General features: G+C 44.6%; 1 protein-coding gene across 1 annotated transcript in view; it reads right to left on the reverse strand.

The window, feature by feature from the left end:
- Positions 1–14,176, reverse strand: part of TDRD7 (tudor domain containing 7) — a 144,407-nt gene that overhangs the window by 123,547 nt on the left and 6,684 nt on the right. The window contains exons 2-3 of the mRNA XM_065406055.1: positions 9,678–9,890; positions 7,794–7,935 (exon numbers count right to left, since the gene is read on the reverse strand). Coding sequence (XP_065262127.1) covers positions 7,794–7,935; positions 9,678–9,884 — 349 coding nt within the window. The 5' untranslated portion in view covers positions 9,885–9,890. The remainder of the gene's footprint in view (positions 1–7,793; positions 7,936–9,677; positions 9,891–14,176) is intronic.

The raw sequence follows: 14,176 nt of genomic DNA on the forward strand, positions 1-14,176 counted from the left end.
TACGACTGGCAGCTCTTTCTTCTCCACCCGAGGGGTCTTCCGCGAGACCTCTCTGAGCTGCCGGTCCTCTACCAGGACCTCCTTCAGACCTGGAAGCTCCTTTCGGTGACCAGGTCCGTTATGGCCACCGAGGGGGCGGACCTCCTCATGGAGCCCCTGCTACACAACCCCAATTTACGTGAGCAGGTGGCGGAGTCTCCCTCAGTGCGCCGGAGGTTGGTCCTGGCAGAAATTACTAGGGTTGGAGACCTCCTGGACTACGACAGGGGGGACTGGGTGGATCCCTGTGCGCTCAGTCAGCGCATGGGGCTCTCCACCCTTCTGATCCCCCTGCGCGTACTCCAGGAGGTGGGCACTGCCTTGTCGCCCCCTTCTCTCCTGTTAGTCTGATGCATACTCTCCTGATCTTTGCAGATCTAGATGATGCTCACAAAAGCATCGGCACAAAAACATCTTGTCCCTTTTCATTTAAAAAACTAACCAGTTAACAACAAAGATACCCCAGAAGGAGAAAGAAGGGGGCAAAAAAAACCAACAAGGGAATCACTGAGGACACTGGGCTGTGCTCCAAACTCACTGCACGGTCCCGTCAGTGGTGGAGAGAAACTGCAGAGTTGGGGCCACTCCTACCTTTGTACCTTCGGAACCCTGCATGGTTGGGGGGAGCGAAGAAGAATGTGCGGCTCTAGAATGTTCTGATCTCGCCAGACCACGGAGCGCCTATCCCAGAAGCAGGTGTGTGCTGAGGCCACCTCAAAGAACATCATTTATCTGGCAATTCTGCTTCTCTAGATCTATCATCTTGCAGGAGTGACAGCTCCTTGGCATAAGGCTGGCAGAACTCCCCCCAACTCTGAAAGTGTTTTGCACACACAAGGCATCTAACAGCTGCTGCATGACATCTTCTGAACATCCCAGTCAGTTTCTTCAATTGACTAGAAGGAAAGCTCCCAAAAATAAACAACTCAAGTTCATCAATGCTAGACCAAAAGTTGTGCTTCAGATACAAGAAAAACCTCGAAAAAGGTAGTTCCAAATGGTTGGAATACGTACAGGCAAGAGAGCATCCTGCAAGGTGGTAGCTTCAGAGAAGCCGAGTTACAAGGCAAACAATTTTCCTGTCTCTAAAGACACCTCTATAAAGGATTTGCACTCTTGGAGAATACAAAGCTTCAGGGATGTACCGAGAGAAAAGTGAAAAAAGCGGCTATCCTTTTCTTGGCACCTAAACTCAGACTTCAAGGTCAGAGAGGACTACCTTGATCATCTAGCCTGACTTGCTGCACATTACAGGCCATTGTACCTCACCCACCCACTCCTGTAACAGACCCCTGACCTCTGGCTAAGTTACTGAAGACCTCCAGTCATGATTTAAAGACTTCAAGTTCCCGGGAATCCACCATTTACTCTCGTTCAAATCAGCAAGTGACCTGCACCTCATGCTGCAGAGGAGGGCAAAAAAACCCCAGGGTCTCGGTCCATCTGACCTGGGGGGAAATTCCTTCCTGTCCCCATATCAGTTAGATCATTTAGAGCTTGCACATATCAGTAAGACCCACTAGCCAGACATCTGGGAAAGAATTCACTGTAGTAACTCAGACCCCTCTGACACACCCCAGCACCCCCTTATTCACCACTGTCAAATAATTAGGATATGTTTTGCACAAAGTACGCCTCATGAGGTATCATTCTAAAAGTCTTGATCTGCTAGATATTAATATCTCATTGGATTGTATGTGCTATCATTGTATGTGAAGTCTGGCTACATGTGTTACTGAAATGTTGTGAGGTTGAAAACACCCACAAGCAGCCTTTCAGGTACCACAGTAAAAAAGGCCAAACAATGTTAATGGCTTATTGAGGAAATGCACACAAGCACAAGGATTACCCCACGAACTGTGTACAATAGAAACCTCCCAGAGGTAGCACTACATAAGGGGAACTGTTTGATCCAGGTCACAGCAAAAGAGCTTTCCAGCAAGTGGGAAGAAGATATAAAAGGGGGGAAATGACATGATGGTACCTCAGCCTCCTTACAACAGCCCACCTGGAAACACTTAAGGAACAAAGAATGGACTGGGGGAAGTAATGGTCCTAGGCTAAAGGGATTTCTAGCCTGCGTATGAAACCTGGGAAACCCAGAGGCAAAAAAAATGCAGCTTGTGCCTTAAGAATATGCCAACCTGTTTATCACTCAGAGTGAGAATTTGCTAATTCATATCTAATCTATCTAGTATATTAAGCTTAGTCTGCGTTTTGATTATTTACTAGGTAATCTGCTTTGATCTGTTTGCTATCACTTAACATCTATCGTTTTGTAGTTAATAAACTTATTTTAAGTTTTAATCCAAACCAGTGTGCATTTGACTAACGTGTCTGGGGAAAATCTCAGCTTGGTTACCACAAGTGCGCACAGTCCTCTTCACAATGAGGGAGAGGCGGACCAGGTATTAAACCCATATACTGGTCAGATTTACCAGGGAAGGACGGTACTGCTCTGGGATCCTAGGCTGGTGGTTAGAGAGCCTGCATGTAACTGCAGCTGGGTGTGTCCCTACCTGTGTGAATGCTGGTGAAAGTGTAAGCTTGGAGGCTTTGCAGCTTGTCACAGCAGCACAGTGTGAGAGGGAGCCCAGGCTGGTGGGTCAGAGGGCTCAGTGGTACCCCAGTTCCAGGTGGCACCCCTGCAGGGAACCCATCACACCCTCCTCATATAGTGTCCCATCTCGAGCCTTTGGAGAGATTTGCTACTAGCAGTAGCAAATGGGCCACGTGCCATTGTAGGCAATCTCATCATACCGTCCCCTCCATAAACTTTTCAAGCGGAGTCTTGAAACTAGTCAGGTTTTTTGTTCTCACTGCTCCCCCTGGGCAACTGTTCCAGAACATCACTCTCTGATGGTTAAGAAACCTTTGTCTAATTTTAAGCCTAAACGTCTTTATGGCCAGTTTATATCCATACGTTCTTGTGCCAACACTGGCTCTTAACTCCTCTCCCTCCTTCCCACTGCCTTCTGCACTTGTGTAGAGACTCTGCCTCATCTGAGGAGCTGGAGCTTGGTACCACCAGCTTTGAGCACAGAGACAGTGACTACATTAAGAAACCAATGCTTGGTGGAATCCATAGCTTTACTAGTACAGGCCACTCTGGTGGTGAAACCTGCCTGGGATTGGTGGCGGGGGGATGGAGAGTGGGCGCTGCACCAATACAGAAAACATTGGTACCAAGTTCTAGTACTCAACTGTCCTGGCCAACTCTGACTTGAGCTTTAAGCCAATCTCATGCTGAATTTACAGGTTTCTGTGGAATGCTTCAAATAAAGTTCTTGTTTCTTCACTGCTTGGTGTCGCATCTGCAAGCTCACCTGGCACCTGTAGATGTTGGTCTCCTCTGAATCAGACAATGCACCTAATGTGGTTTTCAAGTCTTCAGTGCTGTTCTACCTCATGGACAAGATTTGAATCTGCTAAGCAGACTTCCTTTCTCCTAAAATGTCATACCCAAATTAAAAAGAAAATGGGTACCATGTGTGCTGTAGGAGTCACCAGACCAATATAAACAGAACTAGTGCTGAGCTTAGCAACACTGAAATGCCTACCAAACTTTGGCCCTGATGGAGGTTGTTTAAAAAATAAAAATTAAAAAAAAAATAAAAAAAAAGAGAAGAGAAGATGATGAAGACAGGCCTGAGAACTGAAGCAGTGTCAAACAGCTAGAGGAAAAAGCCTCAAATTTCAACAGCCATAATGGAACTCACTGGAAGGTAGGATATAGCAATAAGGAGGTAAACAGCTGAAGCAATGGCCAAACAAAGAGCAGTCTCCAGCTAGTTGCTTGTCATGACTGTGGTCAAGAAACAGCTAAAAGTAACAATGACACAATTTTTCTACTTGGTCAGGTGAAGGCTAGTAGGGAGCCTGATTCATAGTCTAACTTTTTACTGCCATTGTGAAGGACCAAAAACCTTTAGAGGTAGGAAAGTTTTTACAGTAAGAAGCAAGATTCCTGCAGAGATGGTATCTTCAGAGAATCTCATGTTACAAACTAACATGACACTGGATCACTCACGTAGCTTCTCATTTTTTGTCAGTGTCTTGCAGCTTCCCTTCCCTTCCTATCTACAGGTATCTGCTTCTTTGTCTTCCTGTTTTTGTTTAGTAGAATGAAACTAGCAAAAATCATGTTAATTTCACTGTTTGTGATGCTTTTGAGGTAGGAGTGTTTGGGAAGAAAAGGCAGGGTAAAAAAGTTTCTACATTAATGCTACACTGAGGTTGGACAATACGCTTGAGTTACCACTTTAGTCTACTCCCATAAAAACGCACAACAGTCCCCTGAAAGAGAGATGAGGATTCTTATGGTAATTCTCAACTGAAGTGCAGTTTATTCCTAGCAATTCTATGTTTTTCATAGATTATTCGGGTTGGAAGGGACCTCAGAAGGTCATCTAGTCCAACCCCCTGCTCAAAACAGGACCAATCCCCAAATCCCCAAATGGCCCCCTCAAGGATTGAACTCACAACCCTGGGTTTAGCAGGCCAATGCTCAAACTAGGGAGCTATCCCTCCGCCCCGAATGTTCACTGCAGTCTTAGTACCACACACATTTATTAAATTAAGCCTCAAAACTTTTGAGCTAAAAATGTAGTACCCCCCTTTTTACAGATGGGAAATGGAGGCAGAGAGGGATTACATGACTTTGCAAAGGTAATATACAAAGTGTACGGTAGATGGAACTCAATCTTCTCCCAGTTCTCTACCTTAACCACAAGAGGATTCCTTGCTCCCTATTGTTTTACTCTGCAAAGTGTGTTCTCCGTGGCTAAAACTTTCAAAAGTGGGTGCCTAAAGAAGGATATAAGAGTCTAAGTGTTTAAAATTTCTGATTTTCAGAAATGCCAAGTACCCAAGCAGCTTCCACTGAAGTGGTCATGGGAGCTGTTGGGTTTTCAGCAGCTCAAAAAAACAAAGAATATCAAGCTCCTTGTTTAGGAGCCTAATTTTTGGAATTTTTTTTTTTAAATCTCAGCCCACCTGCATTCTATCATATCTACCATTTGGTCCTAAAGTTTCTACTTTTTAAAAAATTCCTGTTAGACCTGCTGCTAAAAGACAGACAAATTCTATACCCCTTTGTGCAAGGCTTGTTTCTAAATTCCAATCTGTTATATCTGTGCAAACCCTCAAGGCAATGAGGTTGCCCAGATGCCTAATTTGGCCTACCAAGGGGATAACTGAGAAAAGAATCCAGAATGACTTCTGATCCAGGGTTAGTCTGGGGGGCTGGCATTTGGGATGGGTGGGAAGAAAAAAAAATTTTTTTACTTGTAAATGACCAGTTTTAATATGAAAATCATTGAGACAAACACGAAACACCACTGCACTTAAAAGGGATAATGCAATTACTGGGTCTGTCAGAAGCAAACCTGAACTTTTTTTAGTGAAATTCTCTTTAAGGATTACTGTAAAAAAAAATAACCCAGGCGCTATAGATTCTTCTAATTTGAAAGTTCTCTGAAGCAGCCTGGTCTCAATCAATGCACAAGGTGTGAACTCAGTGAAATAGGCTCCTCCTTGTGCCGTTACCTCACTGAAAATGTAATTTGTGCAAAAGAGCTTGAATGAGGCAGGAGTCCCAAGGGGGACCAAAAAAACCTAAATGTGTTTATATAATTAAGGTCTATCATAATGTATTCGTCCAAGGAAAGAGTTAACTTTCATAGGCCATGTTAGCTCTGGCATTTTTGACTACTTCACTTTGGATAGTGTTCTAATAGTTTTGTTTTTTTTAAATTAGAAACATGACAGCCACAGCACATAGAAAACGACCCTTTCCTCCAATGGGTTATATTGGAGTTCTGATGTGAATTTATAGTTGTGTAATTATTTATGGATTTGCTTTATTGTGTCACTTCAGATGGTTTTATCATTAATTTTTGGAGGGGGGTTTAAATCAAATATCCTTAATTGTATTAGCTTAATGCACCTAGAGCATTAGATCATTTATACATTAGACAAAATAAGCTACACAAGGTGGTCTCAGGAGACAGCGCTGAACATCAACAATCAGGGAAAATTAAGAAGCATGCAACAGCACTTCATTTCTTAGGAGTTAAGAAAATACCAGATTAGGTTCTGGTAAATGCACTCCAATATCCATATCATTACCCTCTTCTACCAAGTAGGCTGGTCTGCCACAAAAATTGTGGCCCTCTGAAGAAAATTATCACATTCCAGGAATTTGAGTGTGGCAGTTAAGTAGGAGGGTTTTTTGTTTTAAATAAAAACCAGGATAAGAGCTTTTTATATCAAGTTGCATTCCAGAGTATTTTTAAAGCATCCTAACAAACCTTGTAAAAACTCTTTGTGCTACTTATAGGTGGATGAACTACAATGGATCTCTGGTTTGAATCCTACTACATAAGCAATAGTGCTCCATTTTGACAGTTTAGCAAAACATGATCAGAGGTCTACTACATTACTGTACTAATTTGTTTTACAGTTTAAGTTTAGTATGAACCTTTCATCACTTGCTCTTGCAGGCAGTGCCACCACCAGTTTCTTATCTGCCTGCTGGATAGCCCTTTGATCTGCCACTAGAAGGAGAAAGGAAGTGTCCAGTTTACCCTTCACCTATCTTACAGTGAGGGACCAGCTTGAGGCACCTGGGAAGATTAGAGGAGCTGGTTACACAGCTGGTTCCTCTCCCTTCCCAACTGGGAATCAAAGAATCACTCTTATAGAGGGCACACCCCAGTGGCAGCTCTGCAGCACAGAGATCAGAGGCAATCTATGTCCAGAAACAATGAGAACTGCTGCTGCTCTCCTCAAGGGTGGGGCTTACTCCTGTGTCCGGGAAGAGACCTTAAATAATTCTTCTCACCCCTGACTCCAATATCTTTTAATAACTAGTGGACCCACACAGGCTAAAACTGACCTGATTCTAAAGTCTAACAAAGAATATGTCTACACTGCAATTAAAAACCCGTGGCCAGCTTACTAAGGCACATGGGGTTCAAGTTGTGGGGCAGTTTCATTGCAGTGTAGACTTATGGGCTGCAGCCCTGGTTCTGGAACACTCATCTCACAGGGTCCTAGAGCCCGGGCTCCAGCCTGAGTCCAGAAATCTACACTGTAATGAAACAGCCCCACAGCCAGAGTCAGCTGGCATAGGCCAGCTGCAGGTTTTTAATTGAACATAAGAACATAAGAAAGGCCGTACTGGGTCAGACCAAAGGTCCATCTAGCCCAGTATCTGTCTACCGACAGTGGCCAATGCCAGGTGCCCCAGAGGGAGTGAACCTAACAGGCAATGATCAAGTGATCTCTCTCCTGCCATCCATCTCCATCCTCTGACGAACAGAGGCTAGGGACACCATTCTTACCCATCCTGGCTAATAGCCATTTATGGACTTAGCCACCATGAATTTATCCAGTCCCCTTTTAAACATTGTTATAGTCCTAGCCTTCACAACCTTTGGGTATGTCTAAAATTGCGTTTTAGACATACCCAAAGACCACTACCCTTCAAGACTGTGCTCCAGTAACATCACTGCACATATGCCAGCAAGAGCATTGTTTTCCTATTAACTTCCTCATGTATGTTTATCCAAAGTACTGCCAAGCACAAATCTATAATTTCAGCACTGTTTTCTTCTAGTGTGAATTGATTAACAGCATGCACAATTCATTGTAATCAGAAGGTTTATAAGGGAAAGGCTCTGCCACAAGAGACTACAGTTTTAATTAACAGTATTTGTCATGAAGCTGTTTTCCAGCTTATGAATTCTTACCAACTAATGTGAATGGAGCAGTGTTCTTTAATCTCATCTGGCAGTTCACCTGTCGTCCCATTTTCCTTTTTGAACTTCTCTGGCAAGCTACCAGTTGAGCAATTCGCACAGTCTCAGCGCAAGCAACACCATGGCAAGTGATCTGCTCAAGGGGGGAGAAAATGGGCATAGGGAAATAATCAGGTCCAAACTTTCTGTACTCCATGGAAGAAGTTACACAATATTTCTTATATTTACTTAAATTCTATTATCTTTAAATTGTAGAAGTTCAACATTTATAGAAAGACAACAGTGAGCTGTTCATACTTTTGATGCCTAAGATATTTACTAGATCTCACACCCTCCCAGGAATTGCCTCTCCTTCCATGACCTGGATTAGGAACTCTGACAAACCAGCAAACCACTGCTGGGAGACCCCAGGGTCAGGTTGCTGCAGACAGGACGTGGAGCCTTTCCAGCACAGGGTCCTACACTACAGAATATCCTACCAAAGGAGAGTAGGATAAGTCCAACTAAACGTTGCCAAGTTTACAACATGCAGCAAAGTTCTCTCTTTGCAAACAGAAACTAATGACTAGAACATGGAAAAGTACTGAAATGGTATGCTCCTCTATGCAGACACATTATCCTACAAGTCTGTAAAATATCTACCCCAATTCAGGTATGTGAAAAAGTAAGTAAGTAGAACCAAAAACTACCATGAAGACAGAAATTGCTGTACATGGTCTTTTAGAGGTGTGTGTGTGTGTGTGTGTCTGAGACACACACACACACACACAGTTTGAGAAATAATGAGACACAGACTCATTCAGTGAATGAGGCTGCTGTCTTCCAACTGGGGCTGTCATTTCAGTAATACTTACTTTAAAAGGCCCAGTTTACCACTGTCACAGTTAAGGGTAACTGCACCTGTATTTCCCCTTCTGGGGTTCACCAAAAGCACCTCCTCTTGGCTTCTGGATCCTCAGCTGTCACTTCTCTTGGGCAGAGACCCATCTCTCTCCCCATCTTGACGGGGGCTTTTCCAGGCTGCACAGTTCCCTCCCTACACTGTGATATCCCAGCAAGCCAGACTGTCTAAACAGACGAGTAGCTGTGCTTGGCCTCCTCTCCAAAGGCTTATGAACGGTGTAACTGCCAGCAGTTACCACACAGCTCTTTCTAAGCGAGCACATTGATTAAGGTGAAAACATTCCAAAGAAAACATTAAAAACAATCAGTGTTTCTATATGCATGCTAAAAGCTTACCTGAGGTCACTCATCAAGTCTTATGGAGCCCCAGTAAGTCAAAGTCCTTCCAGAAAGGTTTGACGCCCCCCTCCCCCCCCCGCCCCCCTGGACAGAAGGTCCTGTCCATTTGCTGGATCAGAAAGAAGGCCCTGAATCAGTTTAAACTCAGGCTATTTACCCAAAAGTTCTCTCTTTATCCGCTGGTCTCTGGAAAATCCACTGAAAAGTGTTACAACCTAAGTGAATTTGCCCAATCATATCACACTGTTCTTAGTTTCTGGACAGCTGTGGACTTCCTCCCCCATACAGTCCCTGACCCACAATACCTAAGCTTAATAAAGTAAGATATCCTAAAGATATTGCAGGAAATTGCCATATTTGTCACAACCACCATATTATCTAAACACACTCAGAACAAGACTAAGCCAGAAGGTAAAAGATTACGACACTGGTGCTCCCACTATTGCTAGCACTTGTGGGAAACACTGTTGCTAGACCAAGAGCGTGAGATCTCCCTAAAATCTTCAGCACAAAGCTAGAGACCCGCAAGCCTTACAATGAATTCCAAAGCCAGTTTAACAAGCAACTTGAGAAAAGCCACCAACTGTATAATTTATTACAATTCCCATGCCATTGTTATGAACCTTTTCTTACCTCACCCATTTTATTAATTTCTATTTTGACAACTCCTGGAACAGTCTTCAAGTATTCTTCCAGCGTAGCGTGTCCTAGCTGTTTGAAAGGGATCCAATCCCCAGTCAAGGATTTGTACTCCCCCTGCAGTCGTGGCAAGGGTATTCCATTTTTATTGGACTGGAGAACAGCTCGAAGCATCTTTGCAACTAGGTCAGATTCCGGCATCTTTATCTGTAACCAAAAATAAGCATTTACATAATGAATATTTCACGGATTCTTGCTCTCCTTGCCCACTGATTCACATATGTCGTATGCTAACATGAGTGAAGAAAAAAGACCACCAATAATGGAAACCCTGACTTTGGAGACTAAAACATCTGTTAAATTACTAAACAGAAGCAAAACCAAATACTAGCATGTTGTGGCTTCCACTTAACAGACTGGTGAAAGAACAGCAATGCAAAATAACCAAAGAAACAAAATGGATATGTATGAACACCATTGGTGGATCAGCTCAGAGGTTATGCCATAAGTGAGTTATGCAGGTCATTCCAAACCAATACCAATAAAACCTTACATCAGGGCTTTTATTTATGCCATACACTTTGGAAAAATAATATTTTTGGAGGACAAAATGTTTTAAAAGCATATTGTAATATTTTGTATGATTCCCAGACAAAATTATGTTAAAATTGAGTTATGTTTGAAAGTAGATATCAGTAATTTAAGGTAAAATATATTACAGGGGTGAAATAAGCATTTATTAACACAGGAAATTCAGAATTAAGGGTAAATGTAAAAAATTCAAACATGTTAGGATATGGAAATGCCCAGTTAGGGCACCCAGGGCAGCCTTATCTCCATTCTGTATTGACCCCATACAATAACCATAGGATTATGATTAAGGCATTATAGTGTTTGTGATCCCAATTTGGATTAATCTAATGTTTCTTTAAAAATAAGTCTATTTCTCCCCCTCACCCCCCATAGTGTCACTACGGTGCAGCGTTAGGTGCGGAAAGGCACAGTTAAGGCTGTTCCGGTGCCCTATCAGTCATCAACCTAAGTCTGCCCCATTCATGTGATTTGAAGCTGCTGAGCAGCCTTGTGTTGATTAGGAAGGCATCATACAAAGCCAATATTCCAACCACACACCAAAGATAAAAAGGGGGCATCCAGGTAGTGCTTCTCTTCATCTCTGACACAGGTGGTGAGACAGTCTCTGCAAACACAAGCACCCAAATAGTACAGATACGAATGCCAGGCAGTGAATGCTGATAGGCAGCAGAGCACACTGCAACACAAGTGTTGATCCACTGAGAACACCAATACTAAGACAGGGCCCTGAAGGGCTGCCAAAATAACTCACTCCTCAACAGGTGTATAGCTAAAAGATGCTGAAGTACCAAGAACATTGGAATGGAAGCAGACACCAAAGCACAAGACACAGATATAGACATATGCAGCTGAGCATCAAACAAGCCACACCTCAAGAAAGGTATGCTAAATGGCGTGGACCTAACTGAAAGGAAGAGACTTACTAAAAAAGGATCCCCAATGGCTTTGAAGCAATTGAGAGAGAAGAGCCAGAGCAATGACTGGCAGAGGCACAGCTCCTGCAGAACTTCTTTGCTGTACATAGTCAAAAGGAAGCTTCTGACCAGTTTCTTAAGGCAGCAATTAAGCTGAGTGTCATGTGACCACGACCAGTGGGCCAACCTCCATCCTGTTCCCACTGCGAAAACTCTTTACAAATTGTGCAGTTCTGCCACTCTCCAGCTAAGAAGCTGAGCCCAGGAGTGAAAATCCTAGCTGATGTTATCTTTAAAGAAGCAATATTACAGGGGAAGTTGTGATGTACTCAATTGCCAACAACTGTTCTCAAAATAAAAATATAGCTAGCTAGTTTTGCCATACAAGCTCATGTTTCTATGTTAAACCCCAACCTGCAAGTACATAACACTATGCAATATACGATCTCATATTGCACTTCAAATTTAGTGGGCTAAATGGACATACTCCCTATTATGCTAACTTTTAATCCTGCTCCTAGCGATAAGAGAGTCTCTCCCTCAGGGCTTGTCTACACTACTGCACGGGGTTGAGCTAAGATACACAACTTCAGCTACATGAATAGTGTAGCTGACGTCGACGTACTTAAATCTACTTACCGCGGTGTCTTTACTGAAGTAAGTCGACAGCTGACGCTCTCCCGTTGACTCCGCTTGTGCTTCTCGTTCTGGTGGAGTACCGAGTCGACAGGAGAGCGCTCAGTGGTCGATTTATCGCATCTATGTGATAATCGACCCACGCTGGATCAATTGCTGCCCACTGATCCGGCAGGTAGTGTAGACAAGCCCTCAGAAGCAATCTCATAGGGCAACATTGTGCTCCAGAACAACTGATTAGGGTATACATTTAACAGCTTAATAATGGAAAGCTCACAAAAAAGATGTGGGCAACGTAGCCAATCATCAGTTCGTAACTATTGTCCAACCCATTCTCTTTTCAAACTTGTTGGTGAATGTACTCTTCAGAAAACTGTTTGCCATGTTTCAAAGTACTGGGGGGAAAGAACTGTGGTTTTTGTTTCTCTCTCTTTCCCCACCCCCCAAAAAAAAAGAAGAGTATTTATCCTCACAGAACTCAAGCCAGCTGAATGGATTCTCCACAAAAAACAAAACAATACCACTTCTAGGAAGAGACTAATAATTAGTAAGTTTCAGATCAAAAAGTGTTTCTTGTAAAGAGGAGCATGTGGAACCAGAGATGAATGGAAACTTCTGAAGCTAACCATCCAAGATTTTTCCCCTAAACCAGCATTTTATATCCTGATGTTTTTGAAAACTTATTCAGATTTAAGGTTTTCTGCTCCCCAGCTGTTTCCCACTCTGTTCATATATAGCTGAATAAAGCAGCACATTCCCAGCATGCAGCACTGTAAGTAAAATGTGTATCTCATGCATTGAGGTGTCCAGCTACAAGGTTGTTCATCTCCTCAAAAGGAGATTGTTACCCACACAAGATCTAAGAAATGTAAAAGGTGCATAAGCAACTACAGAAGCTCTACTTTGCTTGTCAGACTTTAGACCAGGGGTCTCAAACTCAAATGACCACGAGGGCCACATGAGGACTAGTGCATTGACCCGAGGGCGGCATCACTGACACCCCCCTCGCTGCCTCTGGCCCCGCCCCCACTCCACCCCTTCCATTAGGCCCAGCCCCTGCCCCACCTCTTCCCACCCCACCCCTACCCCATGCCAACCCCTTCCCCGAAGTCCCCACCCTAACGCTGCCCCCAGGGGGTGCAGAAAGGGTGCAGGGTGTGGCGGGGGCTCAGGGCAGGGAGTTGGGGTGCAGGATGTGGCAGGGGGCTCAGGGCAGGGAGTTGGTGTGTGGGGTGCAAGAGGGTGAGGGGTGCGGCAGGGGGGCAGGGTGCAGGATGCAGCAGGTGGCTCAGGGCAGGGGGTTGGTGTGCAGGAGGGGTGCAGGGTGTGAGCTCCAGCCCGGCGCCGCTTACCTAGAATGGTTCCAGGGTGGCAGCAGCGCGCACTGGGGGCCAGGGCAGGCTCCCTGCCTGCCTGCCCTGGCCCCACGCCGCTCTGCTCCCAGAAGCAGATGGAACCCTGTCCCTGCAGCCCCTGGGGGTGGGGGAGGGGCTCAGGGTTCAGTGCCGAAGCTCCCATTGGCCGCAGTTCCCTGTTCCCAGCCAATGGGAGCTGCAGGGGGCGGTGCCTGGAAGGAGGCAACGCAGGAGCCCTCTGCCTCCTTCCCCCTCCCCCCCAGCCCGAAGGGGCGTGCTGCTAGCTGCTTCAGAGAGCGGCACAGGGCACGCAACGCCACAGGGGGCAATCCCGCGGGTAGTCAAGGGGAGCTTGGTGGGCCACACGCAAGAGCCCCGCATGTTTGAGACCCCTGCTTTAGACTAAGAGTCCACACTACAGTCTACCTGTGGCTGGTCCATGTCAGCTGACTCAAGCTCTAGGGGCTGAGGCTAAGGGGCTGTTTAATTGAGATGTAGATGTTTGGAGGGGCAGTCCCAGAACTCGGGCTCTAGCCCGAGTGTCTACAGTACAGTTAAACAACCCCTTAGCCTGAACCCCACGAGCCCAAGTCAGCTGACACAGGCTAGCCATGTAGACATACATTGAGAACTTGTCCTCCCCTTTCCATTCCGATATACCTATCTTTACACTGCCTGTGCCGAAGATAAAAGGGAAACTTAGACCCACCATGTTTGGTGAGCTCCAATTTCAAGAACCCTAAGATGTTTATATGAAGACCAAACTTACCAAGCACTTCACCTGCCTGGGCTGCATTTCATGAGTTTTCCCTCAGAGTACTTGTAGTCTAAGTGGTCTGTCAGACTCACATTTGATTAGGGCTCATCCAGTTCACAAACAAAATGACTGAACATAGCAATCTGAACTGTAACCTATTTTTTGTAACTGCAGCTCGGGAGAAGATAATTAAATACATCCATACTAAAACAGATAACTGGTTATATAAATCAAAAC

Source organism: Emys orbicularis, chromosome 6 (assembly GCF_028017835.1).
Source record: "Emys orbicularis isolate rEmyOrb1 chromosome 6, rEmyOrb1.hap1, whole genome shotgun sequence".
Taxonomy (NCBI): Eukaryota; Metazoa; Chordata; order Testudines; family Emydidae; genus Emys; species Emys orbicularis.